The sequence below is a fragment of the Tachyglossus aculeatus genome, chromosome X1, assembly GCF_015852505.1.
Source record: "Tachyglossus aculeatus isolate mTacAcu1 chromosome X1, mTacAcu1.pri, whole genome shotgun sequence".
Lineage (NCBI taxonomy): Eukaryota > Metazoa > Chordata > Mammalia > Monotremata > Tachyglossidae > Tachyglossus > Tachyglossus aculeatus.
Genome location: NC_052101.1, coordinates 124764196 through 124784816, shown reverse-complemented (window position 1 = coordinate 124784816; position 20621 = coordinate 124764196). Strand labels below are relative to the sequence as shown.

Below are 20621 nucleotides of genomic sequence, written 5' to 3'. Positions count from 1 at the left end.
TGTCCCTTGCTGGAATTAAGTTTTATTGGCCAAAGGTCACATAACTGACCAGCTCCAATGCAACGGTTATTCACCATTAGTTCCACCTCTGAAGAAACTGATGAGCTGATCAGTCCCATGAACGCTAGTTTCTGTTTAAGGAGAAACTTGTGGGCCTCTCATCTAAAGTACAGAATAATATCCAGATAACACCAGTGTTATTAGAAACTCCCAAACCCAGATAATAGCTTTGTTGATTGGGCATAATTCTGTTGGGGCCATGATGAGTCAATCCATCGATCAGTCAGTGGTATTTGAGGAGGACTTAGGCCAGGGGTTAGTGGCGGGATAGATGAGCTTGAGGTACAGAGAGTAGGTTGGCTTTAGAGGGATGAAGGAAGGATTTGCAGATTGAATGCTGAACTGGTCTGCAGTCTCCAGAGGAAAAAACTTGTCATCCCTGTAAAGTTCATATTCAGGAGACCCTTAGTAGGTTGTCTTGGGTTGACCTTGTGTCCGTGGTTTGTTAGTGCCTCCGTTTAGAGGCTGCAACACTTGCAGGTAGAGTCTCCCCCTCACAGACGAAGGACGCACCCCAGAGCTCCCTTGGATCCATACTGGTGTATTGAATTGGACTCGGAATCCAGCAAGAAGCAAATAGGTGGGGGTGCAGAGTTCTGGCCTTTGGCTTGTTTCCATCACAGAGCCATTGCATTTTGTAGCCCCAGTAACTTCCAAGTCTTCTTTAACAGTGGCCTAGAAATCCGGCTTTGTGGTCTCAATTACAAGAAAGGGATCCTGAAACACCATGCCAACCATCATCTGGAAAAGGCTTTCTAGCCTTTCTACATCCATTGTCAAGGGCTATCCCCAAGATTGTGCTTCTCAGCAGCAGACTCTCTCATCATTTCGGTCTTACCTGAATTTGAAACTCCCTTGTTTAGGAGAGCCAAGCCACAAAGTCACTTCAGGGGCCAGTGGAAATAATAGTAGTGTGTGTAGTGCCGTCAGAGCATTGAATGGTCCGTGTTGGTCCAGGGCTACCGTAATAACCAGTTTCAAAAGTTTTCTAGCATCCACATGTTTCTGTTGCTGTCTCACGTCAGCCTGCTGAAATTTGGAGGATTTGATACTTGTGCTTTTACTGGCACAAGTCAGAATACCGGAACGCAAAAACATTCGGTTGAGCCGGCGCTGACAAGATATTTTTCCTGGAGATTGTGCTTGTGTGTGTGTGTGCCTCGTGTTTGGTCCGAGAGTCCACCTGATCGACAGATGCCACCTGGGGTGCTGGCAGCCATCCACTGCCCTCCTGGCCCCACAGACAGCCTGGCCAGAAGAGTCTTTTGTGATGGATTTACTTGCCTATTCGGATTCATGAATTATATGTGCTCTCACTCTCATGACTGTCATTTTGTTAATTAGCTCATCTTGCCCATTAGCCCTAAAACTCCTTCTTGAGGGTAGGGCTTGCGTCTTTGCCTCTTCTGTGTGTTCCCGAGAACCTAGTACCTGCTTGCGCATCCAAGGCTCAGTCGGTCCTGGTTATGGTAAGGGTGGTGGTGATGATGGGAAGGGGGAAAGCCCAGCGTGGTGCCAGCAGCTGTGTCATCTCCCAGTGCTTAGTACAGTGCTCCGCACCCAGTAAGCACTTAATAAATACTATTAGTGTGGACTACTATTAGTGTCCAAGGAGTAGTCTGGGAGGCGGGAGGCCGAGTTCAGGGCTCCCATTAGTTTGGTCAAAAACTGGAATTTTCTCCTCCAGGAAAATTCCTTTCCAAAAATCCACCTGCCCCAAGCAACCCTGGCCAATATGTGTGCATTCCTGAGTGTTTCCAGAGAAATAAGAGCAGTCCCTTGCCTGAGTGTGGGTGGTGTGTATTCCAATGTCTCTAGTCCTTCTCGCTGAGTTAAAGGCCAGGGATCCAGTCTGCCGAGAGGTGGTAATGTGTTTTTATTGCTTCTGATCTTTGCGTGTACCCAGTTAAAGGAATTTCTTGTTCCTTTTGCCTTTTACCCATCATTCTGTACCAAGAAGCAGGGGCTGAGGCTAGGGTTGGGGAAGTGATGATTCTGGCTTGTGGTGGTTTAGCTGTAGAGGAAATTTTGGGTAATCAGCAAGGTGGCATTTCCCCTTGGCCTCCCGCTCCCCCCCACCACCACCGTCACCACCCCAATGGGATTCTCTGTATTCCTTTTTTCTTTTTTTTCTTTTTTTTTTTTTTAATTGTGTTCTTCCATGTAGGACACAGCTTGGGCTATGGCTTTGTGAACTACGTGACTGCAAAAGATGCTGAAAGAGCGATAAACACACTGAACGGCCTGAGACTTCAGTCAAAAACCATCAAGGTAAGGGGATTTTATTCCATTGTAAACAGAAGTCTGCAAAATCTAGTGTGTCGACCAGTTTTAGCCTGACCTAGGCCTGCGCGAGATGGGAATTGATATTCCAGGAGCTTCGCTTTAGCCTTTTGGTCTCCCTGATGGACGGGATCATTTGTGTTTGCTGCTGCAGCGAAGGAATTTGAAACTTCTGACACCCCACCCCCCAAAAAAAAATCTTCTCAGGAACACTAGCTTGTTGGGGGCCGGTGGGAAAGAAGGTGGAGTTGGGTTATAGAGAAGCAGCATGGTGTAATGGATAGAGCACGTGCCTGGGAGTCAGAAGGTCACGGGTTCTAATCCTGCTCTGTGGCCTCGGGCAAGTCACTTCACTTCTCTGGGCCTCAGTTACCTCATCTGGAAAACGGGGATTAAGACTGGGAGCCCTGTGCACGACGGGGACTGTGTCCAACCCAATTTGCTCGTATTCACCCAGTGCTTAGTACAGTGCTTGGCACATAGTAAGTGCTTAGCAAGTACCATTATTATTATTGTCATTATTATAGCTTAGACCTGTCAAATAACCATAATTCAGAGTCATTAATCAGGAAGGGACTCCAAGAGTTGATCTTATCCATCCCACTCCCACCTTTGAGTATGACAACACTTAACCTGTCCTAGACCAATGTCGATCTGTCCTGTTCTTAAAACCCTTGGGTTTGAGGTTTAACACCTTTAACCTTCCTTGTCAGAAACTTATTCCCTGCATCTTCCTAAATCCTTTATGCTGCTGTTTAAGTTCATTTCCTTTAGTTCTGACCTCTGGGGACATGGAGAGCCATGTTGTCTTCTTCCCATCTCCCATTCTTCCCTTAATGTTCTCTGAACCTCTGTCCCGCCTGTGCCCCTCCTCCCAGAAAGAATGAGTGGAAAGGGAAAGAAAGCCCTTTCAAAAATCAGAAAAGCAGAGAACACCATTTCCTCCTTAAGCATTTGTTCAGGTGTCTTCTCTGCACAAGCAGGGATGGAGTTTGAAATGCATTTGCTCTGAGAATCCTGATTTTGGAACTCTTCAATCATTTGCATAGATCAGTCAATGATATTTATTGAGCACTTAGTGTGTGCAAAGCACTGTACTAAGCACTTAGGAGGGTACGATGCAACAGAGTTGGTAGTCACGTTCCCTGCCCACAAGCTGAATGTATTCTGCATCTCTTTAGCCTCTTGTCCTGTAGGAAATTGGCGATCTTTAGAGACAGTGGAAGAGGAAGGGAGACTCAGACAGAACCTGGGAGGTTCAGGTGAAGCAGTGTGGCCTAGTGGAAAGAGCACTTCTTTGTGCCTCAGTTCCCTCATCTGCAAAATGGGGTTTCTATTCTCCCTCCTACTTAGACCGTGAGCCCCTCTGGGACCTGATTTGTCTTGTGTCTATCCCAGCGCTTAGTACAGTTCTGAGCACGTAGTAAGTGCTTAAATACCACAATTATTTTTCCCAATTTTCAAGTGGACAGAGAGAGCTGGGGACAGAAACTACAGCCCCTTTTGGGCCTGTCCTGGGCTCTCTGTTTCTTTCCATCCCCCACCTCTCTGTGGGAGTTAGCCGGTTGAGTTCCTAGATCCACCGCAGGCCCTTCCCACTGCTGTTTCCCTGCTTCAGCTACTCCTTACTGCAGTGCTTTCCTTCCCATGATGTCATGGATCTCATTTGACCCCAGGGCCCTTTGAAGCTCCAAAACCCGTCTCCCCAGCCTCTAGGGAGACTTTGGAGGCGTCTAGTTTGGATGTCGTCACACTCTGGGCCTGACCCAGGGGCTCTTTGAGGAGAGTAGAGGAGCAATCTGGCCGAGACTTCTCTCCTCAACCGTGTCTCTGCCTCTTCTCTCTGCTGGTTTCAGAAGCCTAAAAGTATCCGAAAGTATCCGACTGTTAGCCCCAGCAGCCAGGGCCTCTCCTGGGATGAGCTTTTTAAAGAAGTTTGCATCCACTTGATGGCAGCAGTCAGCAGAAGTCGCTCACTTCTCTCAGTTTAGCATGATGGTTGGAAGCCAAATGGGGAGCAAATTTTCTCATCCAAGGAAACTGAACCTCTCTGGGTACTGAACATAGATTTCCCGGTCTTATTTGGGGTTCCAAGGCAGTTTCTGGGTAATACCCATCACCAGTGGTCAATTTCATTTTTGACTCAACTGTACCCAACAGTTGAGTGGTGGTAGAAATCGCAGATCCTCATCACAGCCTCCCTCAGTAGCTTAAGTGCAAGTTACTGCTGGGTGTGTTGGTAATCTTCTGTTGGCTCATCACCTGTGGCAGCCCGTTAGAGAGATCATTAAAGAGTGAATCTGTTGGAAGTGTTTGCTAATTGCAACCAAATGGACCATTGAGGCCCTGGTCTTAAAAGCCGGTCTATAGAGTGGTCATGATTTCTCTATGCATATGCATTTTTCTTTCCTAACCTGTGGCATAAGACATCAGGCAGATCCTAGGACAAACTTTTTGATGGGGAGAGTTGTCAGGCCCTGGTGGGGATTCCAAATGAAGCTGGGGAATACCCCCAGAGGCCTTTTCAACTGGGCGGGCGGGGGGGTCCCATCTTTCCAGAATCGAGTAGATCCCACCCTAATATTTCTGTGATCCCATAGTGATATGTAGTTTGCTCCAAAAGAAATGTAGATGTGCCCTGCAGAGTCAGACCCACGGTCCATCAAGCCAAAGATTCTGTCTCCAACCGTGACTTTGGGCTGATAAGCCCCAGCATTTTGCTTGCAGGCTGTTGGAGCTGGTGCTGCTTCTAATTGGCCCAGGGATAGGAAGCGAGTCACTGTCTAATGATTTTTGAAAAAGGTCAAGTAGCCTTTCCTCATCAATGCACTCTCCCACTCCTGCTTTCTCCACCATCTCTCCCACTTGTGCTTCTCTGTTCTCTTCCCTTCCCCTTGGGCTCTGGGGAATCAGCGTATCTGTGCTGCATCCCTTCCATCCAAACCCCCTGATTCAGTGACCAGCCCCCTTGTCAAAAGGGGGAGAAAGATGAGGTATGTTCAGGTTGGAGTTGGGGAGGCCACAAGCGTCAATGGTGGCAGCTGGATCCTGCTGCTGTAGAGATAGAAGTGGGCACCAGGACCCTCCACTCTCCCTCTCAGTTGGCAATTTGGGCCCACTCCAGAATTAATCTATCAATCATATTTACTGCACACTTACTGTGTGCAGAGCACTGTACTAAACACTTGGGAGAGTACACTATAACAGAATTGGTAGACACATTCCACGCCCACAACGGGCTTACGGTCTAGAGGGGGAGACCGACATTAATATAAGTAAATTATGGATATGCAAAGATATGCACATAAATGCTGTGGGGGTTAGGGGCAAGGGTGAATAAAGGGTGCAAATACAAGTACAAGGGGGGGGACAGGAGGGAGTGGGAGAAGAGGAAACGAGGGCCTAGTCGGAAAAGGCATGTTGGAGGAGATGGGCCTTCAGTTAGGCTTTGAAGGAGGGGAGAGTGATCTGTCAGATATGAAGAGGGAGGGCATTCCAGGCCAATGGCAGGATTTGGGCGAGGGTTCGGCAGAGATCGAGGTACAGTGAGAAGGTTGGCATTAGAGGAGCAAAGTGTGCAGGCTAGGTGGTTGTAGGAAAGCCAGGGATGTACAGAAGGAGGGGACAAGGTGATCGAGTGCTTTAAAGCAGCGTGGTTCAGTGGAAAGAGCACGGGCTTTGGAGTCAGACGTCGTGGGTTCAAATCCCAGCTCTGCCACTTGCCAGCTGTGTGACTTTGGGCAAGTCACTTAACTTCTCTGTGCCTCAGTTCCCTCATCTGGAACTGAGACTGTGAGCCCCACATGGGACAACCCGGTCACCTTGTATCCCCTCAGTGCTTAGAACAGTGCTTTGCACATAATAAGCACTTAATAAATGCCATTATTATTATTATTATTTAAAAGAAGGGAGGGGGCAAGTAATCTGACACGGTGTGAAGGGATGGGGTCAAAGGCACAGGTGGAGGGGATGGATTTTGAGAGAAGGCAGGAGATCTCCTCTTGAGAATTCACTAGATAGAAATAAAGTTGCCTGTTCTGTAAGTCTAATTCAGAAAATCAAGTCCTCTTTGATTTAGTGGTTTGTACCAGATATTAAAAGCATCGTTTTGTTTTCAAGGTATCCTACGCTCGCCCCAGCTCAGAAGTTATCAAAGATGCCAACTTGTACATTAGCGGACTCCCACGGACAATGACACAGAAAGATGTGGAAGATATGTTTTCACGGTTTGGACGTATAATCAACTCCCGTGTGCTTGTGGATCAAACTACAGGTATGCCGGCCCATGTCAAGGGCCGAAACCAGGAACTTGTGAAGTTGTTAACCCAGGGTTATGCTAGGTTGTATTTTTTTTGTTTTGTTTTGTTTCGTTGGGTACAGCTTTGAATCTGGTACAACTAATCCTTTAATGGTAACATCTAATCACTCTATGGGCCACATGGTTTATAAATGTGCTGGCAGGTCATCTTTTATGATTTCCATGAGCATACGAGCGTTTAGGCAAGAGATAGGAAGTTGAGATTAAAGAAGCTCTTGTTTGGGGATGATCTTTATATTGGCATGCTTCAGGTTACCACCACCCCAGGGATGCAGCCTGTGCTGTTTGATGCCTTACCCCGGGTCACAACCACCCCACAATGTGACACCACCACCATCCCCTCACCCCACCCCCGAGATATCAGCAGCATCATTTGACACCTTACCCCACACTTTCACCCCACCAACTTTGATTTTCAGGCCATGGTGCTACAGGTAAGTAAATCCCTCCCCACCCCTCCACCTCCCACCCCCACCCCACGGCTGAGATTAAGTAATCAACACGCAGTGGATCTTGGAGGAGACCCTGCCCACAGTGTGTCTGATTCTCAAGGCATGGAAGAGACCCCTGCCCCGCCCCTCGCCCCGCCCCCCCCAACAGATAACCACAGAAGTTGTTGAACTGGGGAGGCGACTTTAATTTAGAAATGGATGGTGCTAGTGTTGATGAGTTAATTGCATCTCATTCAGAGGAACCGTTGTCCAACGAGGACCTCGTCGAACTTCGACAGTGTCTCATTGCAAGATGCCAAAAGAAAAGTCTCACTCGCATCAGTAGTAAAGAAAGAAAGCGGATGAACCTATAAAGATGATTGAAGAAAATGGCCCCAATGGAGAGAGGTGTTCAGAGGGAGTTAGCCTGATCGAGGTGCTTTCTGAAGAAAAGAAGGCTGCTGGCTATTCTAAACTGGATAAATTCTTCACTAAAGTTGAAAAGCCCCAGTCAGCAGAACCAGCTTGTACTTCTGCAGCCTCCTGCAAAGACCCATGGTCCTATTACAACTCCTCATCTCTTTAATTCTGTGATTGTTATGCCATGAATGACTTTCTAATAAAGAGGAAACGATAGTGACATTTATCATTACAGGATAGAGCACGTAAAGGAATTTCATACTGCTTTTCCAGGGGCTCTAGAGTGACTCCCAGGTTCTAGCGTGTATGTGTATGGGAAAATGTACACTCTCCTCCCCCTCTGATTAGTCATTTGTGATACAACCACATTGACAAGGATCAGAACCCCGCTCTACTGTAGGGTCTGCCCGTCCCTAGATTTTCTTGATTAGAATAGACGGCTAGGACGTCCCAAACCAGATGGGTAGGATCAAGGTGACAACTAGAATACTGCACTCCTGTCCTGTTAATACAGGGCTCAGTACAGCATAACCCCTCGGGTGCCATTGGTTGATTGGTGGCTCTGTTTGAAGAGAGGATCCTTTGATTCCCTCTCTTTTGGACTTGTCTCCCAGGCGGAAAACTTAGGGTGATTTGGGCCAAAATACCCTGTCTTGGCTCTTAACCTCTTGCCACCCCAGTTTTGCAGCCGTGTGCTCTTGCATGCTATTTTTGCCAAGTTTTCAAACCCAAAAGCATTACGAAGACTGGTCAGGCCTGTCCAAAATATTTTCCCCATTGGTTTCTCTCTCCTTGTGGGCAGGGAGCATGTCTACCAACACTGTTGTATTGTACTCTCCCAAGAGCTTAGTACCAGTAAGCACTCAATAAATACCATTGATTGAAGATGTCCTCATCAGATTTTTCCAAATCAGTTTTTGTCATGATAGGCTTTTGCTGTGTACTGTTTTGATTTTCCTCGAGTTTTGGGTGAAGTACCTTTTCGTATGTTTTTCAAATTGAAGTAAATTTGGCACCATGTAATTACATTTCTAGCTATTGTTTTGAATTAACTTTTCCCAGAGTCTGCTAGGTAAGAAACCTGTGATGCTTAACTTGTGAATTGAGTAAGGGTTAAACTTTTAGAGATTTAATTGGAAGCTTCATAAGTGTATCCTATTTGTAACTCCCATCAATTGAACCTTGGCTGAGGGATGCTTTTATAGCTTTTGACTTTCGCTTGAGATCTAGGCTACAGAGAAGGTCAGAGTTTGTTCAAGAGGGAACCAGAGTGCAATTGTCAGTGTCTCTTTAGTATGCCAGGCTTGTCACTAAAATCTGGTGCTCCTAGATTAACTCCCTTCCCCAAGCCCTCGCTGTGGAAAAGGAATTTGAAGGGCTGTGACTGTGGGGAGAGAGGGAGAGAATCTCTCTAAAAGTAATGAGAAGTCAGATCCCCAAGATGCATCTCATAGTGGAAATTCTCAATCCAGTAGTGGAGTGAATGAAATGCTCCTTGGTGGTGGTGATTCCATTTTAAGGCAGGGAACCCAAGACTCCCATAAAGGCAGAAGTGTTGGACTAGACCACCCAAGCCATTTGGCTGGTGTATGATGAATTCTGATCTTTAATGTTCACAAGAATCCATAGAGAAGCCTATGGAGATAAGTCCGTGGACAGTTGGTGCTGTTTATGAGCAATCATCAATCCTTGGAGCTAAAGAAGCTAAATGATCCCGATTCTCCCATGTTTGAAGAGTTTGTATATTCAGTGGTGGGATTGCTAAGAGCAAAGTTCATTCCTTGCTTTATTAAGCCCCTACTGTGAGGGCATAAACCAGAGGTAAGAGTTCTCTCCAGGGGGCAGGTACAGGGCTCATCAGTTAAGCATTCCTTCCATGAAGGTGATTGTAACAAGCTTCAGGGCTGGCCCCTGGGACACTCCCCCGCCCCCCCCCCCCCAAAAAAAAAAAAAAACCCTGATGGGTCCAGGCAGTGTTTTGGTGAACCTGGGCAGATCACCAACATGTTCTAGTTTGCCACACACAATTCACCTCTACGCAGATGACTCCCAAATCTATTTTACTAGCCCCAATTTCTCTCCTCTGTACAAGGATTATTGTGGCCTAGTGGATAGAGCACGGGCCTAGGAGTTAGAAGGACCTGAGTTCTAGTCCTGGCTCTGCCACTTGTCTGCTGTGTGACCTTGGGCAAGTCACTTAAGTTCTCCAGGCCTGTTGCCTTATCTGTAAAATGGGGAATGAGACTGAGCCCCAAGTGGTACATGGACTGTGTCCAAGCTGATTAGTTTGTATCTACCCCAGCGCTTAGTACAGTGCCTGGCACAGTGTCAGCACTAAACAAATACCATTTTTAAATAAACAAAATTCTCATCTCTTCCTGCCTCCAGGACATCTGTACATGGATGTCCCTCTGGCATCTCAAGCTCAACATATCTGATATTGAACTCCATCTTCCCTCTCAAACCTTCTCCCATTTTTCCCATGACTGGTGACAAAACCAGCATCCTTAGCTAATCTCTGTCCTTCAACCCAAATAGTCGCCAAGTCTGTCAGGTTTGTCTTCATGGCTGTAGAATCTGTCCTTCCTCATTCAAGCTGCTACCACACTGGTCCTAGGATTTGTATCCCTCCCTGCCCCCAGCCTCTCTTCTCTCCAGGCAACACTTCACTATGTTGCCTGGATCTAAAAAATATCGCTCTGTGCACGTCTCCTCAGTCCTCATAAACCTCCAATGGTTGCCCCTTTCTGCATCAAGCAGAAACTCCTGACCCATCAGCTTGAAGGTACTCAGCTCTCTCCCCATTATTTACTCTCGTTCCTCTGCCGCTACACCCCAGCTTGCCCACTTTGCTACTCTCAAGCCAACGTATTGTACCTCGTTCTCATCTCGCCACTGTCCTCTTGCTCCTGCTCTCATTTCTGCCTGGAACTCCCTTCCCGTTCACATCTTAAAGACCACTCTTCTTCCCATCTTGAAGGCCCTTCTGAAATCACATCTCCAGGAGATCTTTCCTAATGAATCTCTCTTTTCCCCCACCACGTGCACACTGCCACTTCAGCACTTCCATGCCACCTAAGCACTTAGGTATGTATCTTGAAACTCTGTTGGGTCCCCCATCTGTGCTTTCTTTTAATATCTGTCTCCACTAGATTGTAAGCTCCTTGCGGATGGGGACCAGCCATCTCGTGTGTACTCTCCCAAGTACTTGCTACAGTGCTCCCTCAGATACTATTGATTGATTGATTGAATTTACCTGCTCTTCAGACGAAGGAAAACTCAGTATTATTAACACAAAATTCCTAATGGGATAACTAGCGAGTGACTGGTGCTCACCTCCATTTTACGGACTGAAAAGTGGAGCCACGGTAATCTTAGTGGTGGAGGGCGGGGGGGCGTGCACACACGCATGGGGAGGGTTCCTGGATTGGAATCCGATTCCTGGTCATCTGTTTTTCCTCCCCATCCCCCAAGCCCCTACTTCAACTGCCAATCAAGTTTGAACCTTTATTTTTGTGCACAGCTCAATCTAGTGGACCCTCCTCTTGAACCTCATCCAGGGTCCTCATCAGGGCAGGGAATGAGCCCACCTCAGGCTGCGTTTGCCAGGATCCCCAAAAAGCAACTGTGGCCCTGACTTTTCCCCACAGTTCCTTGTCGCCTCTTGGTCCTTGTCCAGAGTTGTCATTTTGCACTTGGGCTGTAGCTTTCCACAGAGGGCCTCTGCTTTTCCTCTCAAATTGAGACATAGGGCTGCGAAAGTTTCCTTCTGCCCTAGGGAAACACAGCCAAATACAGGAATTTAACAGAGAAGTGACTGCAGGTGAAAGTTTCAGCTCCCTTAACAGATATTCCCCTTCTAGTGGGGAGGAGGGAGGGGGTTCAGTGCTGCATCAGTTGTGGGAAGGTCAGGATCTTGTAGGTCTTAGGGTAGCAGCTTCTGAAGATGTTTTTCCTTTTCTTGACGAAGAGTCTCTGGTCTGACCTGAGTGGGGCTGGAGGGTGTTTGCGCAGGATGGGCAGGAATGAGAGCAATTCCAATTCAGACACCCATGAATCGGAAGGTCACAGCTGCTGATACTTGGATTTGCTTTTACCTGAGAAGTCCTACAAGCCCTTGCTCAGTCAACCCTGGCTGGAAAGACTTTTTCATTGACTTAACTAACATGCGATTAGCTTTTCTCCTCTCATCTGTTTAACAGTAAGGTTTTCCTGGACATAATCTGGAGGTTTGTGCCATTCAGAAAGGTTCTGTGTTTAAACTGGCTGTCTGTGGATTTTTTTTTTTCCTTCAGTAAGTAAAAAAAAAATTATCCTTAGCTCTCTTTCACTGTTCTCCCCCTTCTTTCATCCCCTTCTGAACTCACATCTCCTCCAGAAGGGCTTCTCTAATGCATCTCTTTATCTCTCCATTCCTTATCCCCCAAATGCCACTTGAGCCCTTCTGCACCCCCTAAGCTCATAAGTACTCACAGTTCCCATTGCACTTAGGCTCTCTATTCCTTCCTCCTATCTGTAATGTATTTCAGTGTCTGTCTCCCCCACCAAACTGTAAGCTCCTTGAGGGCAGGGATTGTGTTCACTGATTCTACTGTACTCTTCCAAATGCTTAGTACAGTGCTCTGCATGGAGTAGGCCCTCAGAGAATGCTACCTGTTGGTTGATTGAAGAGTTTATTTCAGTCTTCTGTGCAAACAGCTGTTCAGAGTTGTAGTACTCTAATAGGCACGTATCGGGTGCACTGCAGTGTACGAAGCGCTGAGTTGCTCTTAAGATAGCTGCTACAAACTGCTGTTAGTTGCTTACATTTCTGTGCGTAGTGTCCTGTTATCTGGATTGTTGCAAACTAACCTTTTTTGGCTTCAGGGAATTTATAAGCAGTTCATGTCCCACAAGCTTTTTTTTAAGGAAGGTTTTTGTTTTTTGTTTGTGTGTGTGCCTTTGGTTGTTTCTACATGAGGTTGGGCAATTTTGATTTTGAAATCATTCTATCTTCCCCACACAAGCACATATTTTCCCTTTCCGTGTTTCTACTCCGTGCTGTTTTCTCAGAATGTAGATTTTTCCCCCAAGGATGGCTCTTGCGCTCTCTTTCATTCTAGGCTTTCCTTCAGTGGCAGTTTCTCTTGCATTTACGAGAAATTAAAAAGTTTAGTAAAGTTCTCGATAGGTCCTTCTGTAGCACAAGAGGAAATGAGTTCTGTCTTACAGTTTTTTCCTAAAATGTGAATAGCTGTGCACTGTGGCTCTTTATAGTTAGTGCAGAGGTGATGATCCATCTGAGACAGCTTTGATAGTCTCAGGCTACCACACGACATGTGAGGTGTCAGTTCAGAACTTTTCCAGAACAAGCATGATCAATCTTAATATTTTGCCTCCATCGGGGGGGAGAGTGGAGAGCAGATAGCACAGGTTTTGATCCGCTCTTTTCCAACACTTTGTCTGCTAAAAAAGCCATGAAACTAAAAAGACTGTTGTATCTTATAGATAAGTATCCAGCAGTATGGTCACACACGTGGCTGAGTTATAGTGGTCGAATCTACCTAGTGATCATTTTCTTGGCTAAGGGGATCTTGCCACGTCTTTCAGCATCCAAGCATTCCGACAGCCAGAGCTCTTTTGAAAGCAGGATCCACCTTGAACGCTCGTTTGGCCGACTGCTTTGCGGGTGTGTTTTCCAGAAAAAAGCAGCAAACCATTCCAAAGGGTGTTTTAAAGTTTGGTCATTCCTAACACTAAGCTCTAGCCCTAGTCTTAACCTCTCTCTAATTTTCTCTTAGGGCTGTGGGGTGGGGGCAAGGGTTATATTGGAGCCCTGATAAATGAGCCTTACAGCTGTGAACTCACTTGTGGGGAAACTGGAAGTCTTTCCCTCACACCCATCATCAGAATGCCAAGACGACAGCTTCTCCTTTGGCACCGTTGGCACACGTTAAGACTCTTTTCAGGAAAATGATGGCAAGGCCCAGGTGAAAAAGCCCCTAAGCCAAGGAAGCGACTGCAGATTTTCAACCAAGCCAAGGAGAGAGGTGGGGAAGAGGAAGGGCCAGGCAAGGATTAGCCATTTACCTAAATGGCTTGATTTGCCTAGAACCTATCCCAAATGAGTTGAAACACAGGCTGTCCCTCCTGCTTCCAGCAAGTGCAGGGAAGTCAGACCGGGCCCAGGATGTGATCCAGTGTATGTCACCAGCTGCCTGCCTGAGAAGCCACATCCTTTCCCGGCCTGAGTTCATGCATTTGTTGAAGAGCCCACCCTCCCCTCCTCTCCCCCACACCCTCCACCCTCCCCAATACCCTGGTACTTCCCTCCATCGAGTGATGATCCCCACTCATTCTTCTCTTTTGAATTCAACTTGGTCATTAAAGACGCAGTGATGGGAGCCAGCAAGGAGAGAAGGTTGGTCAGAGTGTCACACGTCCGAAAGCAAAATGGGGCCCGGTGCAGCAACAGCAGCAGCTGCCTGCCTCCTCCTGGCTGAGCTTACATGCCAGCTTCCACCTGAAAAATGAGACCGTTTGCCAGAGGGTGAGATTCACCTAAGGGACGAGGGCTTCTGGTAGGCAAACCGAGTGGACTCTGACTTGTTGATCCAGCCCAGAAGGCCAGATGTGGAGCTCAGATGCCCCCTCTCCTGAGAACAGAATCCCTTCCCAGCGAATGCAGCTGGTTTTCTTCCAGAGGGGACGGACCTTCCTGCCCTTTCCTGTGGAGAAGGAGGAGTAAAGCTGCAAAAGGCAGGTGCTTCCGCACCTGTGGTGGTCAGGGACTTGCCCGCTGACCAGTGTGACTCAGTAATGCTGATTGTGAAACGGGAACTGCACTCCCGCGATTGGAATGTCAAAAATTTCCCACACGTTTTCAACTGAGCTCAGTTAAGAAGAGGTATGACCAGCTCTGGATGTGGGAAGGGAGAGCACTGGTGAGCACAGAGGTTAGTAGCGAGTGCACTGAAACGCTGAAGGTCTCAGGACCAGCTGCCTAGATCATTTAGGTGCCAGAAAAATGACCCGTTGTCCCAATATGTTGAGCAGCACCTGTGCCCAGAGGAAGTGAGATGCCATCCTCAACAAAACTTCTGCGGGGCCAAGTAGGGGCCGGTCTATTGTCCAGTCAGCATTCTGTAAATAGTGAAAGAAAGGCCAGCCACAGCCTGACATCGAGTTCCAATGTAGCCTTAGGTTGAGAGCTGCCTGATGAATAGGCACCCTCCCGCAAAGGAGGTAAGCAAGAAATTGTCTTCTGATGCCTTAGACACCCTTGCAGGTCGCACCATCCAGGATGAGGGAGGGTTCGTGGCAGGAGAATGGTAGAGAAATGGATTATTTATCGCATTCATTCATTCACTCATTCAATCGTATTTATTGAGCACTGACTATGTGCAGAGCACTGTACTTAGTGCTTGGAAAGTACAGTTTGGCAACAGATAGAGACAGTCCCTACTCAACAATGGGCTCACAGTGTAGAACGGGGAGACAGACAACAAAACAAGTAGACAGGCATCAATAGCATCGAAATAAATAAATAGAATTATTGACTCTAGACCTCCTGGAAGGAGGAAGGATGTTGGGGGGAGAAAAAGGACTTTGAGTTCTGTGTAAGTCGAGGGGATAAACTAAGCGTCCGGAAGGGAACCTTTGAGGCAGAGAAATAATTAACCTGTTATCATCTGGGGCCCGAGACCTTGCCAATCTGTAAGTCTAAAGCCAAAACATGTGATCTTTTTTCCTGTCAACAAGAGAGCACCAACCACAGAAACACTCATAAAGCCTCTCTCTATATTTTTTTTTCCCGGCGAAAATGCGGCCTTTTAATAAAGCTTGCATTGGCAGGCATGTGAGTTAATAAATGGTGCAATTAAGATAGATACTTTAATGCCAGTCAAAATATGTCTTTCTAAGTTAGCAGGAAAGGCTGCTAAACAGCTTCCTGTCTCTTATATGAAGAGAACAGTCCAGTGAAAATGGTTCTCTGGCGGTGGAAAATGTCTCTTTCACATAATTGCGGCTCAGTTGTGCCAGATTTGGTCCAGGGCTGATGAGAATATCAGCTGTCCTGGATCAAGTAGTGTTCTCTTCTGAGGCATGGGAGGAACAGGATATGTGTTGGCTTCCAGAATAGCTTGAACAGAGCTTGATGCAATAACCATGGTCGCTTGAGTCGGCTAGGAGCGTTTCTCTGGCTGGGCCTCCAGAGGGAAGGCAGAGGATGCCATGTTAGGCATTTTTCACATTCCTGCTGCTTTTGCTGGGAAAGTTGAAAGAGCAGAGCTGGCTGGACTCTTGTCCTCTACATTCCAGTATTGTAGAGGGTTCCGTGCTGTGGAGTAATAGCCCATATTCCATCTCATGGAGAGAACTGAGGCAGAGAAGTCCATGTAGGATAATGTCCCTGGGTGGGGGGGGGCCTAGCATAAAATGACCCCCCACCCCCCCCCGAAAGATGTTATTTGGGTTTCCTTTGATTGGGGAATATAAATAGGTATGATGGTTAAGGGAGACTGTAACTGAACATAAGTGGAAAATAAAAGCATCCTTGCTACATGAAATCCTCTTCAAAAAGCAGAAGCAGGAATTTTCTGGGCCTTTTCCACAGAGCACAAAGTTGCGGGATAATAATAATAATGGCATTTATTAAGCGCTTACTATGTGCAAAGCACTGTTCTCAGCACTGGGGAGGTTACAAGGTGATCAGGTTGTCCCACAGGGGGCTCACAGTCTTAATCCGCATTTTACAGATGAGGTAACAGGCACAAAGGAGTTAGTGACTTGCCCAGAGTCACACAGCTGACTATTGGCAGAGCCGGGATTCGAGCCCATGACCTCTGACTCCAAAGCCCGCGCTCTTTCCACTGAGCCATGCTGCTTCTCATTGCAGGGGGCAGGGTGGGAGGCCCTCTACAAGAGGGGTTGAATTGGTAGGGGTTGGGGGGAGAGGGAAGCTTGCAGGGTAGGAATATGGGGTGTGAAATTCTCCAATGTCAGGAGATGCTAGGAATTTATTTTCAATCCTGGCTTTTTTGGTCCTTGGTTATTTTTAGCATTTTCCTGATTGGTATGCGTCAAAGTGTTTTATCAATATTTGCCTGAAAAGAAAACCTCTAACAAATTGTGGCTTTAAAAAAGAGATTGTGGTTTAGTTGTTGAAAATGTAAACAATTGCAATATGTGTTTAATAACTGTGGTATCTGTTAAGCACTTACTTTGTGCCAAGCACTGTGTACTAAACACTGGCGTAGATACACGATAATCAGGTCCCACATGGGCCTCACAGTCTAAGTAGGAGGGAGAAAAGGTACTCAATCCCCATTTTGCAGATGAGGGAACTGAGGCCCAGAGAAGTGAAGTGAGTTGCCCTAGATCCCACAACAGACAAGTGGTGGAGCCGGGATTAGAACCCAGGTTCTCTAACTCCCAGGCCTGGGCTCTTTTCACTAGGCCACGCTGCTTCCCTCTGTCTTGTTTTATCCTACAGAATCCTTTTTAGTGTTACTTTTGAGAGAAGAACCTCGTCTGATTTTAGGGATATGGTTTCATGAATTAAAATTTCAGCTGGCCCCGAGATCCCCGGCCCCACTGTTTCGCAAGTGGTTTAGCAACTGCCACTCAGTGATTCACCATTTATTGAGTCAATATTGGAGAAAAGTGAGTTTGATTTGTTGTATTTCATCATTCAGGTTTGAGGTTTTTTTTCCTCCCGAGGATCCACCAACAAAAGACAATTTGACTTCAGAATTATTTTGACTCTTGTTTTTCCGTTTGAAAAGTATTTGACTTTTTCCCCTAACTGCATTTTTATTGGTTTGTTGAAAAGGTTTGTCCAGAGGGGTTGCATTTATCCGGTTTGACAAAAGATCAGAAGCAGAAGAGGCAATTACCAGTTTCAATGGCCATAAACCCCCAGGTTCCTCCGAGCCCATTACAGTGAAGTTTGCTGCCAACCCTAACCAGAATAAAAATGTGGCACTGCTCTCGCAGCTGTATCATTCACCAGCTAGACGGTTTGGAGGGCCAGTTCATCATCAGGCACAAAGATTCAGGTGGGTCAGGAAGATTCATTCATTTAAGATCTATGCACTCACCCTTCCCTCAATCATTTGAAGCTATTAGACGGCTTTGTCCTTTCGGGGAGAAATAAGCTATGTGGGAAATACGGCTAAAGTGAGGCTGGTCAAAGTTTGTTTTCTCAAGAATCAAAAGATAACCCTCCCTCTCATCCTCTCCCCCTCCCCCAAAGTATCTTTTACTTAAGTGATGTATTGCCATAGAATTCTTTTATCTGAAATCAGTGGGATTCTAGATACCATCAAACTCAGTTTTTTCCGGGGAGAATTTGATTTCAGCGTCTCCAGGTAAAAAGAGAAAAGGAAGATGACAATGCTGCCTCCTCCTAAGAGAGCAGGAAATGGGACTTAAGTCATTGTCTGGTTGAGTGGGGATTTCTGATGCCAAAGCCAGGTTCTACTAGCAGTTGAAGAGCAAACTTTATAAAAGGTGGCCATCCCCCACCCTTCCAAACCCCCACCGCAAGGTTTGAGGGTCTTAAAGCACTTAAAATCCTTGTGATTTTTTTTCTAGTTTTTTTCTGTTTCGAACCTGGACCCTGGGATGGGAGGCTGGGTGGGGTTAATGGACCAAGACACCTGGGTGAAAGTCAGTAGCAGCAGTCGTAGTAGCATTAGTAGCAGCAGCGCATTTCTTCTGCTACTGAAAACCCCACCACTGGCTTCCTGAGGCCCTCCTCATCAAGCCAAAACTCCCAAATTGGCCACGTGTCTGTTCTCTTCACCCCATTACACTCCAACCCACTTTCTTCACTTCTCCCAAGCCAACCTAATGGTACCCTGCTCTAGACTCTCCCATCTTCATCCCTTCACTCATGCTGCCCCTCAGCTGGAAACCCCCTCCCTCTCCAAATCCTACAGGCTACAGTTCTGCCACAGTCAAAGCCCTCCCGAGAACCCACCTCCGGCAATAAGCCTTCCCTGATTAATTCGCAGCATCCCGAGTTATAGAAACCCGTCAGTCATTTTTTTAACACTTATGAATTTCTACCACACTTACGTTTATTCTGTTGTCTGTTCAATTAGTTTTCTTAATGACATTGGTTTGAAAATACTTTTATGTTTGACTCTCCCCATTAGACTTTAAGATCCCTGTGGACAGAAAATGAATTGGGTCACTTGTTTTGTATTTGCCAAGCGCTTAGTACAGTGCACTGCACCCAGGGGGTGCTCAATAAATACTGTTACTACTACTACTAGATTTGATTGAGTGCCCACGAGGTGCAAAGCACTAGCCAAAGTGTTTGGAAGATTCACAATAACCAGTCAATACATTCTGTGCCCACAAGTAGCTTTCACTTGAAGTCAGTAATTTCAAACTCTATATTTTGGTTCTGTCACTGCCTTATTGTGTAGTCTCAGCCGGGGCCTGTCATTTTTCTGAAAAACAGTTGACATATTGCCCATCCCACTGGGTTTTTGAGGACTTTAAAAGACCCTTTTGTGTCCCTAGTTCTGATTACCAACTGTAGGTCCCTCAACCAGCAAAACACTGTCCCCATCATTGTTTGAAAAGCTAATAATAATTACGGTATTTGTTAAGCGCTTACTACATGCCAGGCACTGTACTAAGCCAAAAGACGTGAACTCAGTGCCACTAGTGAAAGCTCTTTTCTAAGGAGTGATTGGTATCTGGTTAATCCTTGTCTCTTGACTGCGTGCTCAATCAGTCTTTCTTCCCCAAGGTCTAGTCATTTGTAGAGAATTACTGTGGGGTATTATGAGATGGGAATATTAATTGCACTCGACAGTCCCAAAATATATTAAAATTGGCTCCAATAAGGTGGCTAAGTTTGAATTCTCTTGTCCAGCAAATGACTGAGCCATTGGAAACCAGAAGACAGGGAGCCAGAAATGAGAAGGGCCTCATAGAAAAGAAAATAAAGGAAGAAGCCATCAATGAATGCAGAAACTGATGGAAATAAAAACAGCTGGAAATCCAGCGGCAGCCAAAAGTAGAAGCTAATGAGGGGAGAGGAGGAGGAGGAACAATTGGAAGGAGAGGAAATCCCACTAGTCGTCATCATCGTAACAATGAGTACTGATGATGCTTATGTTCCTTCAGTGCTAAGTACTGAAGTAGATACAAGATAACCAGATTTGACACAGTCCCTATCTCCCAAGGGGTTCACAGTCTGAAGGAGGGAGCACAGGTATCGTCTCGCCATTTTACAGATGAGAGAACTGAGGCCCAGAGAGGTTGAATGACTTGCCCAAAGTCACCCAGCAGGCAGATGGTACAGCTGGGATTAGAACCTGGGTCTCCTGACTCCTGGTGCTGTGCTCTTTCCACTAGGCCACACTGCCTAATGGCAGTTTCCAGATGCCTGGAAAGCAAATTGGAAGAGGGAGGCACAAAAGAGCAAAAATCAGAGTTGGCTCTGGTGATGGCTGCTGGAACACTTTGCCAGGTGGTGCAGTGCACGGATTGGTGAGATGTATATGCAAGAAGGGAAATTGGGGCTACATTTATGAGTAGCAGGGTAAAAGAAATTTGTAGAGTAAATCCACTAACAGCTGACTGTGGTGGGCTAAGTGATGGAAACTCAGGGGATGGCAAACGTAAACTCAGAACGCTTTTCATGGTCCCGTGGCAGACCAGAATAAAATTTATAGCTTGCCATGTATTCATAGGAGGGAAAATTTGAAAAAAGTAATGAAGTTTTAGAAATATCATGTAAGGCTTGAGGCAGAAGCACACATACAGTTGTTTAAAGGACCATGTTTCCAGCTTTTAGGTGATTTCCCCCACCCCCCACCCCCCCACCCCAGCCTAGCTAGGGTTATAACACAGATACCTGTGTACATTTTTTTAAAACGCATTTTAATGTGTTAGGTAAGTTAAATCTATAAAAGTTACGTTAGCTACTTGTTGTCTCAAATACCCTTGAGGCTTTGGGTAAAAGGGAAGAATTCAGCTCGCGGCTCAGTCCAAGTTTTGGTGAGTTTGGCTCAACCATCATTTTTTATATGAGTAAAAAGGAACCAGACAGCATCAGTCCAATGATCCATTTGGCCCAGCGTTCTGTCCCTGACAGTGATAGC

General features: G+C 46.4%; 1 protein-coding gene across 2 annotated transcripts in view; it reads left to right on the top strand.

Annotated features, from left to right (window-relative positions):
* ELAVL1 (ELAV like RNA binding protein 1) overlaps positions 1–20621 on the top strand; it is a 53426-nt gene that overhangs the window by 29700 nt on the left and 3105 nt on the right. Inside the window, exons 3-6 of one of the 2 annotated variants that reach the window (XM_038740677.1) lie at positions 2228–2331; positions 6463–6616; positions 17327–17552; positions 19873–20007. In XM_038740677.1, the coding sequence (XP_038596605.1) occupies positions 2228–2331; positions 6463–6616; positions 17327–17552; positions 19873–20007 (619 nt within the window). The remainder of the gene's footprint in view (positions 1–2227; positions 2332–6462; positions 6617–17326; positions 17553–19872; positions 20008–20621) is intronic. The other variant, XM_038740678.1, reaches the window with a different exon arrangement.